Raw genomic sequence first — 23,862 nt, 5'->3', positions numbered from 1 at the left:
TTTTACCATATTTTATTTTTTTATATTCTCATGTTTTCAAATGTTTTTATTCTCATTTTACTACAAATATTTAGTACTTTCATTGTGTTTTATATATACAACAATTGGCGTTGACTGTGGAAGGAAAAGGAAAAAAAGCACAAGAAATCAAACAATCAGAAGATATGGCGGGTGACCTATCATGGGGCATGATGTCTGTCATGACCAACCATGGCACTTGTTATGGCACATTGGAGCAGACTGTCTTGGAGGGGTGAAGAAAACAGAGATTAAGAAAATGAAACCACGACGGGAAGCCCGTCATGGTGCCAAATCTCCTCCACATTACAATAGTTTCCAGCAGTTTCCTCTTGCATTCTGCACGATTTTGAGTGCTCTCAACTACCATTTGTGTCGTTAGAGATTTAAAAACATCATCGTAACTGATGCAAAGGATACAAGCATTATTGTAGACAAATTTTATTGTTCCTGCTGCATTTTCTCTACTGTGTTTTACATTTGTTGTTGTGCTGTTGGATGATATATTTGTTTTGGAACTTTTCTTTTTAAAAGAAATGATGTTTTCTACGAAATTATAAGCACGGAGATATCGTTTACGCACCGAAAGGACAAAAATGTTATCTGACTTGGAAATTCGATCGATGCGTTGAGATTTTCAAAAGCAAATCATATTTGATCGAGAGAATACTTTTGCTTTATAAAAATATTTTTTAACTTAAAATTCATAATGCAGATGTAGATGCTCTGTGGATTTAAGTTTCGTCTGGTCCGCTGACGCACCGACGAAGGTGGGTGTTACTACTAAATTTAATATTTTCTACAAAAAGAATAAGTCTCGTTATAATCAATATATAAATTCATGAGTGAATAGTTTTAATATTAGGAAATCAAATGTTACATTCTAGCACAAACGAGATATTTTTCATATAGCCTTAGATAGACATAAAAACGATAGAAAATGGTTACTTGATCATTGATCACCGAGGATGATAACACTTTATTATTTCGATATAGTTTTATACTTGCGGCCTATCATCAAGCTTACTCTTTCTTCTCTCAGGTATGTTTTTGTAACATAGTGAGTCAAACACGTCTAGGTAGTTTTCTTCCAGTCCAAACTTTCATGGTTATGTGGTAGCCTTCTCAATAAGACTTTCCTTTTGAGTTGTTGTAAGGATGGTGATTTTGTTGACTTTTGTATTCTTTAAGCCAGAAATCTTCTTTCATTGTTCACTTTTTCTCTAGAGGGTTGAGTGTATGTATGCTTAATGCACGTCTATCTATCGTACAACTCTTTGGTTTATCGAAAATAAACAGTGCAAGCAGTGTGATACTTTTATCAGCAGAAACACAAATAAAAAGTAAACCAATTACACGGGTAACTCACTTTAGGGCATAAAATCAATAATATGAACCGTCAATAAGGCATGCATTAAATGACTGAAACTACGTTAACTTTTATAGTGAACTGTTTACAACTTGATCAAGCTTACATTAACTAATTTATTAAAATTAACAAAACATATTAAGATCTAAAACTTGATCAACTTGTGCTTAAATAACTTATTATCATAAGAAACTTAATTGAAAGCCTCTAATTTTAAACAGGACGAGAAAGAAATGTTTACGGATTCTTATTTACTTTAAAACCAGTAGCTTACTTGAAGAATATGACAAACATCTATAACAAACCTGGCCATTACTGGTATATTCTCTGTACAAAAATATAAGCTAACTTGCTTGTTCACATGTCAACAAGCCTCAAACACACAAGTTTGGAAAGTACTGAACTTTCGCTACAACCTTTCGGATAATATAGACCTAAAATTGCTACAAAGGGCAAAAACAGGATCTAATAACTAGACCAATGTTATCTCTATCCCTAAAATTGATGCAGTGGTAAAGAAATGCAAGGAAATAAAGAAGTTGGGAAAAGAGTATTAAGCTCTTGGGCCTGAGCGCCATTTCTTCTTTAAGAATTCTGGGATCACAACCAAACCGCCATCAGTGGAAGTGGAAGCTCGTTGACTGGCCTGCATTTTCGACAAAAAACTGAGTTATGGGTATGGAATCACAGAGGGAAGAGGGTTGGTGGTAAGACATACCTGCCCGGGTCCCCCTCCACTTTCATCTTGACGCTTGAATCCCGTAGCAATCAATGTTATGCTCACCTATATAAAACCAAATGACACGGTTCACCATATTAAGCTAATGAAAACGCTTGTTGGTACAACTTTTTCATAGAAGTTTTACATGAGACCCACCATTCCTTTTGGCACTCAATTTTGTATGTATTCCTTCGTATTAGATAACATTGTTAAACTCATTACAGGACATGATAGCTTAACAAGTATTCAGTCCTAGTCCTAGATGTTTGCAACACAAGAAAAGGAACATTGCAATCACCTCTCTGAAGATATACTTTAATAACACATACCTGACCTCTAATCTGTATAAAATATTGACTTTTCCTCAATTTCAAACACCTCCCTTCTATTTCGTAACAATAACGGAGGTGCATCAGTGTGTATCATTTAAACAAACCCAATGAAAGGTGGTGCAATTTTTCAAACAAATAAGGGTGTTGATTGTTTGATTAAAAAAATAGGAAGAGTATGAGAGGATTCGGCCAGAAGCTAGATTTCTTTGACAGAAGTAAAACAACAGAATGAGAGGATCCAACTAAAGAATTTAGAACGTCTGTATCCAGGAATATTACAGTATATCTTTTGTTTCTTGGCACTCTTAACCAGGGTAATGTTGCCAAATGTGTTTCTTGAAAAACATTTACGTGACATATAGAAGAAGACGAAGTTCATATAGAAATAACATTTAGGAGGTTTACATAGTTTTACTTACTTGACCACTGAGCGATGGATCTATTACTGCTCCAAATATTAAATTAGCCGTAGGGTCCACAAGATCATATATAACTTCTGCTGCAGCATTTACCTATACATAATAAAGGACCATTTTAAATAGAAGAGTATGATGAGTTTAATAGAGAGCAGATCATGAAGTAGCAAGTAGACAGTTCAGAAGAGAATGGTTATTTAAAGCATACAATTGTATCCATGCCGTGAACAAATAGTTTGCTGGAAAGTAAGATAATGGAACTAGATTAACTGAACTACATGACATAGGAGTTTGTTTCCGAGTTATAAAAAAACATCATTCTTACCTTCATGGCAACGACTTTCATGGGATGATCGTAGACCAAGGCAATTAAAAAAAAATATGTTCGAGTACCATTTAAAATTCTTGGGACTATTTTATTTTTAATTTCTGAAAATAGTTAGAATATTTATTTGGTTTCCAATGTATGCTCTCATAAATATATGTCATAGTTCTCAAAATGGCCCATATTACATACATGTTAATTCATTCTGTTTGAATGTAATTTGCATATTTTGAATCAACAAAGGGAGGTGCACTTTTTATGATTAAAATAACAACCAAGTTTTATCCTACTAAGAAGAGTCGGCTACATAGATCAACTCCCGCCATAATGTTCTATCTAAGATCATGCTTCTATCCAAATCATTAATCTCAAGATCTTTTTTAAAAATTTCTCTTATAGTTTTTGTAGGTCTTCCTCTATCTCTATCTATTTGACTTCTCGCCATCTGATCTATCATCCTTACCACATAATTCACATGTCTTTTCTCTACATGTTCAAACCACCTAAGTCTATTTTCCAACATCTTTTCTACTGTAGATGATACCCCAACGCTCTCTCTAATATTGTCATTTCTAATCTTATCATGGTTAGTCTTGTCACACATACAACACAACATCCTCATCTCTGCTACACTTATTTTATTCTCGTGTAGAATCTTAACCACCCAACATCGTAGGTATCACCGCAGTCTGATAAAATTTTCCCTTCAGCTTGAGTGTACCTTTGTGTCACATAAAATCCCTGAAGCCTTCCTCCATTTCAACCACCCTGCTTGAATTCAATGGTTTACATCTCCTTCTAATTCTCCATGGTCTTGTACTACAGACCCAAGATAGTTAAACTGCATGACTTGTGGGATGAAATGATTTCCAACTTTACCTCTAAGTTAGAAATGTTTCTCCTTTTTTTGAACTTACATTTAGTCTTTCTTTTGCTTAGGTGAAAGTCATGTGTTTGTAAAGTGTCTCCAACAGTTCATTTGAATCCTCCCTCATCTCTCCAAATAAGACTTTTTATGATTAAAATTAAAAATAAAAAAAATAAAAATAAAATAAAAAAAAGAGGAGAGAAACATTATGTGCACAGATGTATATCAAATACTATTTAACTAGATAAAACTGTAAGAGCCAGAGGGGTAGCCAACTACCTCAAACAATGTCAGATCACTTCCACCAGTTATATTCCATACAATTCCAGTGGCCCTCTCAATACCAATATCTAGTAAGGGCGACTGGATAGCATTTAATGCAGCATCTCTGGCCCGTGTTTTCCCTTCAATGCAAAAAGAGGCAAGAAGATAAATTACACACATTAATAATATATGAAGTAACATTGAACCACAATGAACATATAAGTTCTGACCTAAGCAAATGAAAGTATATGCCAATCAAAGGACATTCATACATATTTTAGTACAAGTTAACAAAAAGTGATGTCAAGAGGTGAAATTTTATTAATGAAGAGCATTAAAGCATATGCACCATCAAAGTTTGAGCTTCTCCAGAATACTGAAGTGTGGCATTTCTCCAGAATACTGAAGTGTGGCATGACTCGTAAGAGTTAATTTTAATGTTAAGGTTCTCATATCGGACAATATCTAGCCTGAACATATGTTTATAAGTGGGGGTAATTCTCACCTTACAAATTGTTTTTGTAAGGTGGTGCTCCCTCCAACCTCAATTCTAAGTTAACAAAAAGTGAGGTAAAGAGGTGAAATTTTACCATAGAAAAGCATTAATATCCATCATCAAAGTTTTTGTTTGGATTTTTATGTTAAAGAACAGTATCAAGGCAATGCCACCTATCCTCTAAAACAACACTGGAAGAGAAGATACAAAAGATATACAATGAAGATGATAGATAACCTTGCACTCAAAGCTACCACAAAGGCGCACTCTCCTCTCACTAGAGCTTTCTCTAGTCACAACTTAATTATTCAAAGCCATCTTTCACTTCTACCAATTGAGGGCCAGTTAAAGACTTTCTAAAAATAACCAGCATAACTCTGAAGTCTGAACAGCCACCTAACAAACTTATCAACTTACTAACTCTTAACTACTCTAATTATCCAAATATTATATATCCTAACAGCTGTAGTAGACATGTGCGCCATATGGTAAACTTATATAAAATATGGTAGTCATACATATATTGTTTGAAAATCACACCACACTCTACACGTATTACTTAAGCAAAACACAGGTTTCAGAGTAATTTAGTTGGGTCGACTTGAAAATTTGGAGTCGGGAGCAGCATTACAATTCTACTAGCAGGTTACATACATACCAGTTGCAGTTCCTATCCCCATAAGTGAAGAACCTGCATTGGCCATTATAGCTCTAACATCGGCAAAGTCGACATTCACCAATCCAGGTATCTGCAATAAATTAATGAAATTAACAAGCATGTATAACTTTAAAAACGTACACCGTCAGCTTTGAATCATGGACAAAGTATAATAAGGACATCTTTTATCAAAAATCAAAACACGTCTAAATTTGATAGCAAAAAATATCTCAATTCTAGTTTATAAATTAATAAACTGGTAACACAATTTTGAAACATTTTAAAAATCTCAGAACCTACATACGGATCAGGGGACTACCGCATTTGTCAAAACAAATAAATACACAATTGAGATTCCCTTTCTTCCATTCTTCTCCATTTACTACTTTATTACAATCAGAATTAGACTTACAAAAAATTAAACAAAACAATGGCACGTAAGTATGTTCTTGTCAAAAGAAATTTATGATTCCATACCGTAATAATATCAGAAATGCCACGAACACCTTGTCGAAGAATATCATCAGCAAAATTGAATGCTTCAGTTGCAGGGGTTAACTGAGAAACTGCAGTCAGCAACTTGTCATTTGGAATAACTATCAGGGTATCAACATTATCTCTTAAGGCTGCAATTCCTTCTTGTGCTTGAACTGCCCTTCTCCGTCCTTCAAATGAGAAAGGGGTTGTGACAATACCAACAGTTAGAATACCCATTGACTTTGTGATACCAGCAATAACTGGAGCTGCACCGGTGCCAGTTCCTCCACCCATTCCAGCCTACATAAATAAGTTTTTATTTTCAAGTATGCCAAAATATACAAATGGCTAGCAATTTAGAATTGCAACCAAGTCTATTCCCACTTCGGAAAATTCCGCATACGCCTTGTGACTAAATCAAAATTCAAAACTATAAAGACTAGTTTTTAAATTTTAAACGAGTTCTAATAATATGTCTGCAAAAACATATAAAGAATATCACATAAAAGTAATTTAAATTTGCATAGGTTTCAAAAATATATATATTAAGTTCGGCTTCTGTGGCATGCGCATGTAGAAAAAAGACCTGTAGAGTCTATAGTAAGGAGAGTAGATCAGGTGAGGGTAGTCAAATCACACAAAATAGAGGAAGACCTAGAAAAATTAAAGAGAAACTATTTTGAAATATTTAGAGATTAATGAATTGGCTATAAACATGATATAAGATAGAACACTGTGGCGCTATTTGATCCATGTAGTTTAGCACACTTAGTGGGATAAGGATTGGTTGTAGTTGTTGTAGTCTAATAAGCTATATTTTGAACTTCAACCCATAATAGTATTTGAAATTGCAAATGAAGTGAACCCAAAATAAAGAAAAAATAAATTATGAAAAACAGATGGACGGAGGAAATTGATGAGTGTATTATTTCTGAAAGTGCAAGATAAATGTAAAAGGATGAATGTCCTAATGTCCACAGAGCAATGCTCTTACATAGAACAATTTTATAATTCTATTCTTCACCCTATATAACAAACTCAACTCTCTTCCTTTCCCATAATCTACTCCTATCTCTAACTAACCTCTTTGGATGACTCTAAGTGGGCCTCGGATAATCGGGCCTACAGTGACATATAAGATACTTACCTGCTAGCAAAATTTTCTTACACTGTATAAAAAAACACGTAATTTTTTAATTTCAAAGTCACAGACTTCGAAAAATGATACTTAGAAAGCAATTTTTAGATAAGGTGATAATTTAATTATAGTAATCTGTTATGAAATATATTTTCTTTCATAAGAAAATGAGTGAATGACACAGTACCTTTTGACACAAAATGAGCCTCCAATTGAAATGGAGATGCCAGCAACCTAGTTGTATAGGGATTGATGTATAAGGCGGTTTATAATTATATTGCAAACAGCTATATTACTATCAGAGATGCTTCTTCATATAGTTATGTTTATATTTGTTAAATTGGGTTAAGGGTTGTGTTAAAGAAATATGATTGGGCCTAACTCAACCCTACAAAACCGGCTTGTTGGGTGAGGATTGCCCCCAGCCCCACTTATAGGACATGTTCAGGTCATATATTGTCCGATGTTAGACTTTTAACACACCTCATCACGTCCAAGACTGAACATCTAGAGGGTGGAGATAAATGGTGGGTAATCCGATAGCGGAAAGCTAATAGCGAGTGGCCTAACGGATTTTAAACTAGACTCCAATACCATCTTAGAATGTGTAGGTCGGGCCTAACTCATCCCTTCAAAACCTGCTTGTAAGGTGAGAATTGCTCTCACTTATAAACAAATATTCAAGCCATATATTGTTCGAATGTGAGACTCTTAACACAATCAAAATATGATATTGTTATCTCTCAATGAAGGTTCTTCTCTTTGACTGCTTCTCCTTCTCTCTATGAAGGTTCATCTATTTGGTTGCTGCTTCTTTTTTGTTGGTTATGATGTTTGTTGTTTTGATTTGATTTCTTGTTAGACAAAACTCTCAATGTTTCAGGTTAATGCATTGTGAGTTTAAGGGAAGATATTAGATACTATGTAATAGGCTTTTTGTTATAATTGGACTAAATTGAACTAAAGATATTCTTGCTGTAGCCTTTGATTTCATAAGTTATGTGATTCCTATTATTGAAATCACAGTCACTTTTTTCTTTTCTATTTTATTATCTATATTGTTAACCAGTAAGATATGTTCTTAACAATTAAGATGTTTTATCGTTTTTTATACATTAGTTCTCATTGATAAGCATTTTATTTAAGTGAAGAAGTGTGGACCGGCAGATATCCTGCTATTGTTGATAATTTTGTTACTTTGGATAGTATAAATTTCTACTTTACCACTTATTAATATTCTCCTCAACAACAGTAAAAAAAAACAGTCCAATACTAGTATTATTTAAGACTCAATATTGAAATGAATAAGAAAAAGACCCTTCCTTGTAGTTCAGAATAATCGTGAATCACAACATCTTGAAGAAATATAAAAGTCCTTAAGAATGATTGACAGGAGTAGCTAGATAACCGATGCATGATGAGGTATGAAAGTCTTATAACTCATATCAAACACTTTAATACTATCATTGAAATGTTACAAGAGGTAAAGAACAGTCCTTCACACCAATTTTTTTTTAAAATGACATAAATTTAGTGTAAGCCCTCAGATATAGTCACTTGATAACCCCTTTGTGGAATATTGAGACCTATTTCTCACACTACACAATATATTACCACATTCATTCTTTTCCTATCAATCATACATTACCCTATCCTACTCCAAGTCCTAAATTAACAACAAAAAAAAGTATCTTGGTATCATACTAAAGCATATAAATCATGTCTATCTGGGGTAACTTTTAGACATGAGCAGTGTACCAGAGTTAAAATTCATAATGCAAAGCAGTAATGCAGTTAACAACATCCATAATAGAATGAAAGTGATAGAACATACAGTAACAAAGACCATGTCAGCTCCATAAACCGCCTCTTGTATTGATTCTGTGCTTTCTTTGGCAGCATTCATACCAATCTCCGGATTACCACCAGCACCAAGACCCCGTGTAAGCTCCTGACCAATTGGCAATTGGTTCTCAGAATTGACAGGCGACATTCTCATAGCCTGAACATCAGTATTAACAATCCAAAACTCCACACCGTTAATGGAACTCTCAATCATACGGTTCACCGCATTCGATCCACCACCACCAACACCAATAACTTTAATCTTCGCTTCATTGTAATTACTCGGAATAGAAATATCTTCTAAGCTTTCTGCCACATCTCCACCGAACGCATCCTTTCTCTGTCTAGTAGGATTACTTCCTTCACCTCTAAGCATTGAAACTTCGGGATGAAGATCTAAAAAAGGGTCTTTGCTATGATGATAGTGATTGATACTGTGCGAATTCGGTATCGACTTCATTTGAAACCTGTTACCGCTCGAAAATCTACACTTGTTTTCTTGAAATTTGAAAAAACAGGGTTTGCTAATGTGAATGTGATGATTCTGTAACAATTTTCTTCCACCATTAACCGCCAACACTCCTGCTGAATTTCTAGAACTCAAAGGTGCAAAAGACGTTGCCATTCTCACAGTATCCAAACTCATAAGTTCTAATTAATGTACCCAAAAAAAATAGAAATTCAATAAGTGAAAGTTGCGATTCGGTTACAATTGCTTCTTCTAACGCCTGTGCATGAAAATTAAAAACAATAATCGAAAAATTAGGGTATGAAAAATGATAATTAATGAAACTACACTATGGTTGTGCGTTAATTAAGTGTGGAGAACACCGAAAATTGTGCGGTGATAACGATGATAATGATGAAAATGGTGAAATGCGGAAAAAGCGATTCGAAATAGAAGAAGCGTAATGCGAAAAAGTAGAGAGGAATTTCGAAGAAGAAAAACCTGAGAGAGTGGGATAGTGAGAGTAGCGTTGGAGTGGTGAAGCAAGAAAAAAAAGGGTTTGTGACTTCACAATCACAATAAACAAACACGGCCTTAGCTGTCCGACTTTGTTGGTGATAATGAAATGAGAAATGGCCTGGGGTGAGTGACTCACGTTCCTTTTTTCTTAACGTATTATCACATTTCACTTATTTGATTTTAAGAATTAAAACTTTAATCATTAGACTATTAGAAAAAGGAATTACTAATAGATAGCGAACAACTGTGACAACTGACAAGCTTAAAATTGACAAGTTATTGGAAGTATGTTAATACATTGGATTTAAAATGTTAGATAAAATTAATACTTGTATTAGCAAATAAATAAAAAATAGCATAAAAATATTTTTAATATATATTTAATTGTAAAAATATATAAAAAATAAGAAAACTTTCATTCCACGCCGTGGATCTCTCACGCATCATGTGCGTTTCTAAAAATACTCCATGTTTTCATAGGTGTATCTCCTGAAACATTTTTTTATTTTAAGTTGATTTGTTCCGTAGATGCATTACTAAACTTTTTTTTAACGTTGTTTAAATGGTTATGTAATAAAAAATAAAAAAAAATGTTTCCGTAGATATATCTACGGAAGCGGAGGCAAAATAAAATTTTGTAAGGTAGCTAAAAATATTATTGAATGAATTGAATATTTTCAAAAATAATCATAAAATAAATAATTAATAATCAATTTTAAACTATAAACTTAAATATAGATTTATTTTCAAAGGAACATTTCAACTAATCTTATAGACTTGGAAAAAAAGACAATAGATCTTGAGAAAATACTCTAATCAAAGATATAAAAAAATACTCTAATCTAACAGTTTTATTTTATTTTTATGAGATTAATTAATATATATCGTTGGTGTAAAAATAATAATTAATAGTGTATTAAAAAATTGTATTTATCATTTAAAATGTTTTTTTGGTTAAACAAAATTTTTTTTTTTTTATCTTTGTATGAACTTTAGTACAATTAAACTATTCTCAATTTTTTATGATTTCATATAATATTGCATAATGTTTATTTCTAAAGATGTATAATTGATTTTAAGATGTTTGATTATTATTTAAAATATACCTTATGGTTAGATTTATAAAAAAAATTAATTGAAATTATCTACGGGAATAAATTTATTATTGATTCAAATATTTTTTTAAATATTGTCAGAAAAATAAAAAATATTTATATGCGAGAAAATATTGTATTGATTAAAATATTTTTATATATGAAAAAAATATTAAACTCCTTTTTTTGTTTTTTTTTTCTTTTCATTTTACATTTAAAAACAAATGTGCGTAACACGGTACCCGTGCGAACGCACGGGTATTTCACGTTAAATCATAAAAATAATAAATAAATTGAAGTTTAAAAAATTGGACCTCATGTTTTACAGTGGTATGCATCTATACAGTAACTTATCTAATTTAATGAAACTATTAATTTATAATTTTAAAGTCTTACATTTATGTCAACTTTTTTAATATTAATCATGTAATTTGATTTATGATTGTATGTTTCATATAGTCTACTGTTCTGGATTGTGTCCGTGAGCAGGTTTATCATCGGCCAAGACCCAATTTAGCTTGAAGGTCCAACAAAAAGGCATATACATGTAGCAGTTGGAACTCATGTGTTCCACGTAGAGCGCGTGGCCAATTATCCACCAGAAAATTCTGTCTTCCTCCTCCGAATTCTACGAACTATCCATTCAGAATGGGAGTCACGCGCTGATTTTGCCCTACCACGTAAGATTCTGGCAGTCTTCTGTTTTGGGCCTCCAACAATACAGCTCAAAATGGCAGATTTTGGCCCGCGGCTGGAAACTATAAATACCCTCTTTCACAAGAGGACAGGTAATTAATTCATTCTCACCTTATTCACTTGCTTTCACTTAGAATCTTACTTTGGCATCGAAATGTATGGCAGGTATCCCCTCCTCTTCTTTGGACCGACCAGAGATTCATAAAGAAGTTTATAGGTCTAGACGATCGTCTGATCCAAGTAAGATTATCTACATTTTGTGTTTTTGTTTCAAAACAAACTCTCTTCTTCTATAAAATTAAAAAATTAATATCTACTATTTTAAAATACTGTTAATTTAATAATTAAATTTTATTTTAAAATAAATATTTTATTTTTTAATATGGAAATGACTTGTTTTTGGATTTAATGGATATGCATTTGACAGTAAAAAAGTTTTTCGCTGTCATCTAATGAAAATATATTATTCTGTCATGTCATCACTTTTTTTCATAATTAAGGATTATTATTTTATATATTATTTTTCAATTATAAAACTTGTTTGCACTCAGGGCCGGCCTTCCCCATGTGCAGCATGAGCTGCAGCACTGGGCCTCAAATTTTGAGGGGCCCAAATATTTTTTTTTAATTACAAAAGTAATAGATTTTACACCTATTTTTTTAAAAATAGGTGTAAATTAATAATTCATTTTCAGTATCAATCATTTTATATCATTTTTAAAAAAACAGGTGTAAAATCATAATTTTTAAAATTATATTTTCATAAATTTAATCTTATTTTTAAAATTTGAACGGGGCCTCCGGACCGATTGGGCCGGCCCTGTTTGCACTGCATCACCTTTTTTTTATTTTTTCATAATTAAAAATTATTATTTTATATATTATTTTTCAATTATATTCTTTAACTATTATTTTATTAATTTAATAAAAATATAAATATTACTTGTATTTTATAATCTCTTTTTAAAAAATTTAAGCAATACTCATTTTAAAATGGAAATAGTATTATGTTAGTCTAATTAAATTATTTTGTATACATCCTTATCACTTTTCTCACAACATTATTGTCCAAGTCAATATCTAAAAAAAAAAAAACATTATTGTCCAGGTACACTTTTGTTGACGAGAAAGAAAGGCGGGTCCCTTCATAATACAATCAAAACATGCATAAAGGCAACATAACAGGACAATTTTAGAATATGGGAGGTGGAAACCGTAGTCAATTCACCAGTTTCTTTCTCTACCGTTGAAGTGCTATTCTTTTATTTTTAGTAAACCCTAAAAAAAAAATTTCAAGAAGTGCCTCTTAATAAGTTTGATTTTGAACCTTTATCAGGCCACATCATCCAAATGGCAACTTTTTCTTAATTTTTAATTATTATTTTTAATGACTCACTTGACTTATGTGGCATTTTAATTATTTTTTATTTATTTTAATACCACGTGGCATTGGCATTTTAATTATTTTTTATTTATGTTAATACCATTGTTTGGTTTTAGAAAGGTTAATCTAAACGATTAAAAATATTGGTCCTAATAGGTGTTGAACTCAAGACACAAAGCATACATTACCAACAGAATTACCACTAGGCTGCATGTTTCGCTTTGATACATTGTTGCCCAATATTATTATTATAATAGTTACGGCTAATGTTTATTAGCATTAATAGTTATTGTTTTCATAATTAATTATTATAAATATTATTAGTTAATAATTAATTATTAGTTATTAGTTAATATTTATTAGTTAATGTTATTAATTAATATTACTTAAATTATAAAATAATAATTAGTATTTATTATAAACTATTAATTAATAAATTCATTATAAAATAATAAAATAATATTTGTTTACTAATTAACGCTAATATTTTTATATCTATATAAAATAAAATATATAAATATTAGTTAAATTAGTAAAATAATATTTGTTTACTAATTAACGCTAATTCTTATGCCCACATATTTTCTCTATTAATTAAACTATATTTTACAATTATTTTCAATTATAAAATAAATTTATATTTAATTTAAAATATAAGTAATATTAATTATTAATGCTTAACGTTAACAGTAACTAAAAAAATATTTAATTTACATTTATATTATTTAATTAATATTTGTTTAATTTATATTAAATAGTTTATATTAATGTTTATATTTAATTTAGTTTAATTTCTCTTACTGTTAACATTATTAATTAATATTAGTTTATATTAATTTAATTTGGTTTATATTTTATAATTAATATTAGTTTCATTTAATTTAATTTTTTATATTTAATTTAATTAAATTAATGTTATTTTACTTTTAACGTTATATTTAATTTAATTAATTTAATTTAAACAATTTATATTAATCTTTCTATTTAATTTAATTTAATTTATTGTTAAAGTTGTTAATTAATATTAGTTTATATTCATTTAATCTAATTTAATTTACTATTAACTAATAAACAAGTAATAAGAATTAACTATTAACTAATAAATAATAACTATTAAAGTTAATTTGTTAATTTGGAAAATATAAACTAAATTATAAAATAGTTTTACTGTTAATTTATTTTACTATTAATTAATATTAGTATTATTTAATTAAAAAAGTTACAGTATAACTAGTTGTATATAAATAACAATTAAATGCAAATAATGTTTTTGGATACTATAAGTCTATAACAATAATTAGATGCAATCGTATAACAACTTGGAATGCCATCCACGTCATTAAAAAAAATTTAAAAAAATTGCCACATCAGACATTTTAATGAGGTGGCGTGAAAAATGTTCAAAATCAAACTTCTGAAATTTTACGAGGTACTTCTTGAAACTTTTTTTTTGGCAGGGGGTTTTTCAACTACACCTCATATGGCAGGGGGCAAAATAGGTATTAACCCTAGTAAATATTTACAGCGCAGGTGTTAAGGAGGATGACAGACAAGCATGTTTGTTTGGTTTAGATTTGTCTTGTTAAGTCTTATATAAAATAGGATGGACAAACTTTGATTCAAACCCGCTAAAAAAAATAGTGCATAGATTGACAGATTTAAATAAAAAATAATAAAAATGCCACCTGTGCCATCCACGTCATTAAAAATAATAAAAAAATTTAAAAAAATTGCCACATCAGACATTTTAATGAGGTGGCGTGAAAAATGTTCAAAATCAAACTTCTGAAATTTTACGAGGTACTTCTTGAAACTTTTTTTTTGGCAGGGGGATTTTTCAACTACACCCCATATGGCAGGGGGCAAAATAGGTATTAACCCTAGTAAATATTACAGCGCAGGTGTTAAGGAGGATGACAGACAAGCATGTTTGTTTAGTTTAGATTTGTCTTGTTAAGTCTTATATAAAATAGGATGGACAAACTTTGATTCAAACCCGCTAAAAAAAATAGTGCATAGATTGACAGATTTAATAGGCTCGACATCTTTAAAATCTAAAAATGATAACAATCGTCTTTGCTAAGCTCGGTCGTTATGCATACATATAATATATCTTTCAATCATTAGTATTAGCAAAAATTCACTTAAGATCATTGAATAATTGATGTATTACCGTATACATCGATAATTCAATGACAACTCGATTTCTATTTTTCTAGAGAAGTTTTTTGTGTTGATTCCTGACACTGAGCGACGATCTTTAGCTGAAATGAGGCATTTGGGGAATTAAAAATCTCTTGTTGATCATGTCCTCTACTTGGTTAGGTAACGATCCTTATCAGCTTCATGTTTACCGCAAACCAAGAGTTTCAGTCCAAAGAGGAAAATTAGGGTTCAGGATTGAAACTTTGGAAAAGGATAACTTGAATAAAAAAACTCATGAATATGCATAATTTAAGTCAGACAAATTATCGATTCAATCATGAACATTTTGAATTTCTCGAAATTTTAATTTTGTAAGCATGATTTGAATCAAGGAATGTATGACTCGAATCATGGCATGAAAATAGGTTATACCTTTCTCAGTGTGATTCAAATCACAGAAAATCACGATTTGAATCATGAAAGCTTTTTATTTGAATCACGGGAAAGCCGTTGAAGTTCACGTTTTTTAGTTCTGATGGTAAAGGAAACACAAGAAATGGAGGTTTGAACTGGGTTTCAAGATTTAAAAAAATTTCTCAATCAATACAAACAAAAGAAGAAGAACGGATAAAAATAAAGAACACGATATTTTTATCATGGTTCATTGTTAACTAAGCTACCTCCAGTCCATCCGCCAAGGTGATTTTGCCTTCTCGACAAGGACTTAATCAAGTATAACAAAACTGGTTACAAACCACAAAGACTACTCGTCAATATCTTATTGAGAAATTTCGACTATATTCCAGTCTCTTAAGGAACAAGATCAACTTACAAGTTGAAATACAAAGAGTGTGTTTACAAGATGTTTCTTGATAAGCAGATGACACAAATAAAATATAAATAATAACACAATAGTGTTCGAGCAAGTTTATGAACAAAAGTTCCTTGCTATTACAGTTTTTCAAAAAAACAGAGTTTCAGCGTATTCAAAATTTCTTTCACCAAAGTTCTTGTCTTGCAATCTTTCAAGTCTTCATTTTATAGGCATCAAAAGATCTGTTAGAGGGTGAAGATGGAATTGCACATTTCTTAGTTATATTCTTCATAACGGTCAGCAGAGAATGGTAGACAATATTGTACCATAGTATGGTCATGGTGCCGCAAAACATGTGTGTGAGGGCAATTGTGTAGTTTTCATGATGTCAAAACATTGTGAACTCAATACAATCAAAGTGGAATCAAAGAAAGCAAATGGATGCAACAAAGAAAATTATTTTTGGCCACAAGACCTCAATAGGTCGACTCACAGGTACAACAGGTCGACCTATTGCATACAGTTGTGAAGGATTCCATGACAAGGCAGAATGCGTCGACGCATTGCCCCTTCAGGTCGACGCATCCAATCTCGGTGGTTCAAAGATTCAATGTGCAAACAGAATGCGTCGACGCATTGGTGGCTCAGGTCGACGCATGGGATTTTGAGGAGACCTCGGGTATGCGCACGCCGACCCTTCGGGTCGACGCAAGTGTCACATTCAGTTCAAATGCAGGTGCAAAAATATCAACAGGTCGACCCATACAGGGGAGCAGGTCGACCTATCGCTTCTTATACTGGTTTTTGCTGTGTTTTAATTGGCCTATGCAAAGGGAGTGGTATAAATATCCAATTGATCATTTTTAAGCATTTAAACAAGAAACGTGAAAGATATACTCAAGCTTCTTCTCATCTTCAACCTTTCGCTTATTGATCGAAAATCACACATAATCATCTTTTTCGATCGGAGTAAGGAACATGTGTTGATAAGGTTCGACGGTAGACATTTGTCTTGTTCGAGATTCGACGGTAGACATTTATCTTGTTCGAGTGAAGATTGTTGAGGGTGTTTCTTGTATAAAACCTTAGGGTTTTTCCTTCTTCATCAAAGATTTGGTTCGAAGGTTTTTGACGATCGATTCGCTTTGGTAATCAATTCAGTCGTGCATAAGGGATTGAGGGATTGAAGATCCGCTCAACAAATTTTCTACAACCGGAGGATTGAAAAAGGAACGATCGGGGGTCTTGATCGGTGAAGATCATTGACATTGACTTGATTCAACTTGAATCAAGGGGAGGATCGAATTGTATTCAATTTTACTGCATGTGTGTAGTTGGTGATTGGTAAATTCTATCCTTGTTAAACACTTTGCAATCAAATAAAACTTTCCTAATTTCATTTGAAATTAGGGGCAGACGTGCTCCTGCGAGGACGATAGAGGAACTGCCTTAACAAATCTCGTGTTCTTTATCGTTTTACTTCTATCTTGTTTCTATTCGTTTTGTTAAATTTCCATTGTTGAGCAAAAATTAAGGTTTGGTAAATATCGATCACCAAGTGTTCGATAAAATTCCTCAATCAATTTTTGTTCAAATTTTGGTATAAACGTTCATTGTGAGTAATATTCTATCAAGCGTGTAATTGACTCAATTGATAAATTCGTTAAAACGTAATTCAAAATTCACCATATTTCATCCGTTCGGTTTAGTGCACATATTCGGTCCCCGATAACTCGATCGTTCGAAGACGATTAAGTGATTCAGGGAAGTCACGTTTCAAAAGCTAAAATTTTCTTAAGTCGCAAAAAGGTGGTCTATTCACCCCCCTATAGACCATTCCTATCGTCTAACAATGTGTAGTGGAAGGAATATTTGATTTGTACCATATATTGTTTGTCTCACATAAAATCTTTGATCTTATCTTATAATCTTTAGAGGCTTTAGAATATAAATTGATGAATCATGTTTAGAGGGATCAAATGCCGAATTAAAGTCTCTAGAACCTTGTCTTCAGAATGTTCAGAACTTATTCTCCAGAACCTTGTCTTCAGAGCTAGCGCCAAAATGCAAAAGCTTGAGAATCTTCATAAGCTCCCTTATCAGAGTCACGATTAGAATGTGTTTAATGAGCATTCTATCAGAAGCATAGTAAAAAGCATTATAGAACTTGACCTCTAGAACCTTGTCTTCAGAATGTTCAGAACTTGTTCTCAAAAACCTTGTCTTCAGAGCTAGTGCCAAAATACAAAAGCTTGAGAATCTTCATAAGCTCCCTTATCAGAGTCACGATTAGAATGTGTTTAATGAGCATTCTATCAGAAGCATAGTAAAAAAGCGTTATAGAACTTGAACTCTAGAACCTTGTCTTCAGAATGTTCATAACTTGTTCTCCAAAACCCTGTCTTCAGAGCTAGTGCCAAAATGCAAAAGCTTGAGAATCTTCATAAGCTCCCTTATCAGAGTCACGGTCAGAAGGTGTTTAATAAGCATTCTATCAGAAGCATGGTCAAAAAGCGTTATAGAACTTGACTTGTCTTTGTAAAACACATGTTGCAATTCTTCATGGTTAGAGTGCGTTGATTCCATAAACTGACGACGTCACACACCAAACTATCAGAGTCAGAACCTATAAGCAAAAACTACACACTAGACAAAAATCATTAGGATACAAACTCTTTATATGAAGGTTTGTTTGAATATGTATATCCGAAATATGCAGAAATAGAAGCAGAATCATTACTAGAAGCACAAACTCTTGCATACATCAAACACCTATGTGACGTTATCTTCTTTCTCAAATTCAAAAATGGCAAATCCAACCGAAAATGTCTTCTCCGTAGAAGTGACACTAACAATTTCTAGAAGTGGAATTCTATACTTGTTGGTCTTGTACGTTGAACCAATCATAAGGACGACTGGAAATGTATTGAACAACTTGATACTTTCTGGATGAGTCCAAAAAAAATTCAAGTACACTAACTTTATCCCCACACACTCTATATCTTGAAACATAGTGATTATTGTCTAAAAGTTTCAAAAGTTGTTGCATTTCAAATTTTGTACCTCTATTCACCATGTTATGTTGATAATGTTCATTATATACTTGCCTAATATTTGAAACACTTTGGGTTCTTTTCCGTTTCAAATCGACAAGTATGTTTCTCGGCATAACTTTGATTATCTGCATTTCCGAAATAATTTCCTTCTCCCCCGGCTTAAGGTGGCATACAATTGGATGAATTTGTAGCTTGGTCTTCAACGCATGATTATGTAATCCAAAAATGACCTTAAACCGCCACATATCATCCATCATACAGTATTCGGGCAATTTAAACGGACACTCATATTTTCTCGATACTTGTCATCATGTTTTAACTTCCGATTTTTCACAACATATGTACCACTTCTCTCACATCTCATCATTACAAATGCTTGCCTTCTACTAGTGCCATTGTCGGACCTTCCAATCACAACACTAAACTCGAGTTTACTAGCTACCATTCAAGCATATGTTGATGAGCACTAAAAAGTTGATCATTTATAAATTATTGTTGAACATCTATCGTTTTAATTTCATCCTTCACGTCATACGGCTTAGCGTTGTCATTCACCCTGTCTGAAATCCTTACATTAACTCTAAGAATCACGTCGGGGTGCACCATATGTAAAACGGGTAAAAACATAAAAGCTATTGATTTTATTTTTGCAACAAGACATGTTTCAGATATGCACATTTGAAATATAATTAGTGCGTTTCAGATATGCATATATGAAGTGGCGCTGTTTTTTTTATTAGAAAATCAGCATCAATGCAAGGAAAAGAGGGATGAAATGAGAAAAATTTACTTTAAATTGTAACTTTCTATGCTCTATTTGATATGATAAACACTTGAAACTTGGTTTGGAGATGAAAAGTTGATTGAGAATGGTTGAAAATTTTTGTTAGGTTTTGGTTAGGGGAAAAAGAAGAGAATGAAATAGTGGTAGGGGTGGTCATGCATAAAACTGATGATATAACAACAATATTTTCGGAAATACATATCCGAAAATACCTCTGAATATTTAAATCCAACGTTTAAATAATAATAAGGGTTGTTTTGAAGATGCATTTCCGAAACCCATTAAAAATTAATTTTGAATGCGTTCAAATATTCATTTTTAAAAGACATTTTAAAATTTTGAGAGATTTATTTAACCCCAATAAGTTACATTAAGAGATTCTCATAAGAAATTCTCTTTATTTTCTACCCAAAAAAATTGAAAAATCTAGTCGATGCAGGCAATCCAGCCCAGCCCAGCCCAGCCCAACCCAACCCAACCCAGCCCATTAATACAAATTCCCAAACAGACACCGGTCCGGTCCAAGCGAACCGATACGGTCCATTTGAATCGGTCATAGAATTCTCCACCATCCTTTTTTACATTTGAGAACGCTGAAGTAATAGAGAGAACAAGAGCGCGTGGTAACAAACAAACCCTAGAACGCAAATCAGATTGCGAACTACATTCGAATCAAATCAAACCACCGTATCTCACCATGGAATCCGCCGCTAGAAGAAGAGGAGGAGGCGTTTTCGAAGGCCTTTACAAGGTCCTCATGCGCCGCAACTCTGTCTACGTTACCTTCGTCATCGCCGGCGCTTTCCTCGGAGAACGGGTTCGTTAATTTCCCCTTTCTATTACTATATTTTTATTCAATTTTCGTTTATTCTTGATCTCTGAATTTCGTTGCAGGCTGTTGATTATGGAGTTCACAAGCTATGGGAAAGCAATAATGTTGGGGTAATTGAATCTATTCCTCTCTACTGTTAATCTTTCGTTTTTTAAATTATCGATCTTGATCTTCACGTTAGTTTTAAGATCTCTTTTTCAATTATAGAACTTTGAAAGCGATTAAGCTCGTGAAATTTGCATTTTTTGGTTTTAGCGATATTTTTCAATTTTATGGTGTTGAAATATTTTTCTGTTGTTTTGTTTGAAGAACAGTCTTTTAGGATTAATAAATTTGTTTTTTAGTGTGAAACCTCGATGTAACTGGAATCTCTTGGTAGAGAATAATTGATTACCCTATTAATTTATGTATGTTGAATTGGGTTATACGATGCGTGTTTTTCTATGAGGAATCTGGGTTATCATTAGAAGCTCGCTAGACTGAGTATGGAAATGAGAAAGGTCTGTTGCGTTTCTATTGCTATCAGGCGGATTGATCTTCATCTGACTTTCTCTTGGTTACTCGCAGCCTAATTTATCGGTGCAAAATTCTAGTTTGAGATAGTTATATATTTGGTCTGCTGAATTTTGTTTGTCGCTGATCTTGTTCATTGGCTTGCTTTTAAGGTTGTTTCTTTTGGTTCTCCTTCACCAATTCTTCCAACTTTCACTCCTTGTTTCCTACATTATGACACTACATGATAATGTTAAACATATTGCATTCCATTCAATTAAAGTCACCTCTTTTGTTTGATGAAGTAATTATGACTCGCTGTGTCATGAGTGCGCTGATCTGTTTCGATCTCTTTAGGTTTTGTTGAATTTTTTTTAATCATTTTTCATTGTTTACCATGCTTGGGTATTCTTCAGAACTCATAAAAGCAAATGTCTTCTTCCTCTAACATGGGCTTAAAGCAGTAAAGCACAACCCCTTATATCCACTCTTTTATGAGGCAACTGTTCTCCTTACATCTACTTCTCAAAAATTTGTTAGGGAAATGTTCTTCACTTGCAGAGGCTATCTCTTTCCCCTTCCTTCCTCCATGCCACTTGTTGATTCTCTCACTTACTTGATTGGCCTTTTTCGTAACAAAAAAAAAAAGGCAGTGTTATCCCTTTGTCATAAACTCGTATTAGAGTATATTCTACTGTTTAGTATAATTTTTAAATGATCACATATAGTTAAGAAATGTTATTGTTGGTTAGGCCTAAAGGACCAAATTAAAATAGCCCTTTGTTGGCCTTTTGTTGACAGGAGTGAGGAGTGTTTATTTACTCTCATCTTAGGTGTCTATTGCCACTAGTATTATTTGTTTTGTTACTCTTATAACACAAGCTTTTGATTATAGAAATAGCCATTAGGATTGCACAACTCAATATGATCCAGCAAGTCAATGGTTTATATCCTAAAGAAAATCATAGATAACTTTGAATCATGCGACATATACAAGAATCATTGTGATTTTGCATTCCTGGTATCAATTTAACAATTCCTCAATTTGTTTTCCCCCCATTAACCAAGAAATTGAAAATTCAAATAAGTTTGGAAGCGCCCAATTGGGGCTTTCCACTATGCTATCTATCTAGTTTGGCTCTTGGGAAGAAAGGGTTCACACAACCAAGTGCACCTATTTGATTATTGCATTGCTCTATTATTGTTCTTCAGAAAAGGCTTCACAGTCACTCACTCAACTTATGCATCCTATTTGGCTGTTTCATTACTAGTTTTTTCATTCTTCTAACTCAGAAACGTCACATGACTTTTGCGGAGCTTTATTTGGCTGTATGCATCATCCGCTGTTTACGTATTGACTTATGACATGACTCTTTGTTTGTGACAATTATGTTATGCCATTTATCAGTTTGTAGTTTAAAATTATTAAATTTAGTGGGATAAAGCGTGGTAATTGTTGTAATGTCAATATCCGTTGTGTTTGTTTCTAACTTTATGATTTGATACAACTTGTGAGTCATTAACTTTTTACTTATGAGTTTTAATTATATTTGCTTATGCAGAAACGGTATGAAGACATTTCCGTGCTAGGGCAAAGGCCAGTTGACGAATGAATTGTCCAACCATCTTGTTAGCCATTTTGAAGTTTTCATTATATTCTTGGAAAAATGAAGTGAACATTATGAGCTGGAAGTATTTTCCATTTTGTAATAAGTGCATATGTTTGTCTCTGCTGGGCTTAAGTCGGGCATAATTTCTTTTCCTGATGTTTGAAATATAAAATGTTGAACAAAATATTGAACTGCTGCAACTTTCTTTTTCTTTTTTCAAGTGACTTATCCCAGATATTGGATTATGAAAAAATCACTGCTTATTGCATGTACAAAACATTACTTCTTTCACCAAGTACATTAAAAATTTCCAGCCAGTATTCTAAACAGCTGTAGGGAGAGTGTTTGTGACTAATTCTATGTAAATAGTGTTGAAGAGGAGTGAAAATTCATTAGGGGTGTTCGTGGACCGGATTGCTTCGATTTTGAGGGAATCCGATACTCAAACTGATTAAAATTAAATAGATTGGTTTGAATTTGATTTGCAAATTTTTGCGATAAAGTCCAAACTAGGGGTGATCGTATCCAAACCAATCCAAAAGGAAAACCGCAAACCGAATCAATCCAAACCAAAAACCGCAAAAGCCGCGTTTGGTTTGGATGGTTTTGGATGATTTTTGGGCCAAACCGCACGGTTTGGTTTGCGGTTTTCATTTCACAAAACCTAATCAAACCGAACTGAACCGCATATTTAACTAAACTTTTGAATTTCTATAATTAATTTATTATATTTTCAATCCAATTGCAATATTGTACACTCACGTCACGTGACTCACTATTCCTACGTGAGTCACTATTCCTTCATTCTTCCTTCCTATTCAACATTTCAACTTCATTCTCTGATTTCTCTCTCACTCATTCTAGAGAAGCATTTGGTGTATATGTAGTACTGATAATATTTAGTCCTGAAGTTGTAATGTTGTATTAATATTTAGAACTGAAGTTATCTGGTACTTGTATATGTAGTATGTAGTTTATTAGTTAGTATGTAGTTTATTAGTATGAAAAACTGTATATAGTATGTAGTATGAATAACTGAAGTTATATTAGTAATTTAGTAT

At 32.5% G+C, this 23,862-nt stretch overlaps 2 protein-coding genes across 2 annotated transcripts; one reads left to right on the top strand and one right to left on the bottom strand.

Moving 5' to 3' along the window:
• Positions 1 to 1,612: 1,612 nt before the first annotated feature.
• On the bottom strand, positions 1,613 to 10,036 carry LOC131610971 (cell division protein FtsZ homolog 2-1, chloroplastic-like). The gene is made up of 8 exons (XM_058883078.1): positions 9,877 to 10,036; positions 8,917 to 9,655; positions 5,945 to 6,244; positions 5,468 to 5,558; positions 4,329 to 4,453; positions 2,860 to 2,952; positions 2,106 to 2,171; positions 1,613 to 2,033 (listed from the first exon to the last, which is right to left on the bottom strand). Exons 2-8 carry the CDS (start codon positions 9,571 to 9,573, stop codon positions 1,941 to 1,943), a joined length of 1,425 nt encoding a protein of 474 aa, XP_058739061.1. The 5' UTR covers positions 9,574 to 9,655; positions 9,877 to 10,036; the 3' UTR covers positions 1,613 to 1,940.
• Positions 10,037 to 20,441: 10,405 nt separating this feature from the next.
• On the top strand, positions 20,442 to 23,021 carry LOC131610969 (cytochrome b-c1 complex subunit 9, mitochondrial). Its single transcript, XM_058883077.1, has 3 exons — positions 20,442 to 20,684; positions 20,762 to 20,809; positions 22,754 to 23,021. Exons 1-3 carry the CDS (start codon positions 20,565 to 20,567, stop codon positions 22,802 to 22,804), a joined length of 219 nt encoding a protein of 72 aa, XP_058739060.1. The 5' UTR covers positions 20,442 to 20,564; the 3' UTR covers positions 22,805 to 23,021.
• Positions 23,022 to 23,862: the final 841 nt, after the last annotated feature.

Source organism: Vicia villosa, linkage group LG6 (genome assembly GCF_029867415.1).
Source record: "Vicia villosa cultivar HV-30 ecotype Madison, WI linkage group LG6, Vvil1.0, whole genome shotgun sequence".
Taxonomy (NCBI): Eukaryota; Viridiplantae; Streptophyta; class Magnoliopsida; order Fabales; family Fabaceae; genus Vicia; species Vicia villosa.
Note: the sequence above shows the minus strand (reverse complement) of the source record. Positions and strands in the feature narration are given on the sequence as shown.

What these genes read in the sequence shown, in the direction of transcription:
- LOC131610971 (XM_058883078.1), bottom strand. Translation starts at nt 9,573, where the DNA reads ATGAGTTTGGATACTGTGAGAATGGCAACGTCTTTTGCACCTTTGAGT. An exon ending in GTGATCTGACATTGTTTGAG is followed by an intron (nt 2,953 to 4,328) that starts GTAGTTGGCTAC and finishes TATTATGTATAG; the next exon opens with GTAAATGCTGCAGCAGAAGT. An exon ending in ATCCATCGCTCAGTGGTCAA is followed by an intron (nt 2,172 to 2,859) that starts GTAAGTAAAACT and finishes GGTTTTATATAG; the next exon opens with GTGAGCATAACATTGATTGC.
- LOC131610969 (XM_058883077.1), top strand. Translation starts at nt 20,565, where the DNA reads ATGGAATCCGCCGCTAGAAGAAGAGGAGGAGGCGTTTTCGAAGGCCTT. An exon ending in GCGCTTTCCTCGGAGAACGG is followed by an intron (nt 20,685 to 20,761) that starts GTTCGTTAATTT and finishes ATTTCGTTGCAG; the next exon opens with GCTGTTGATTATGGAGTTCA. An exon ending in GGGAAAGCAATAATGTTGGG is followed by an intron (nt 20,810 to 22,753) that starts GTAATTGAATCT and finishes TTGCTTATGCAG; the next exon opens with AAACGGTATGAAGACATTTC.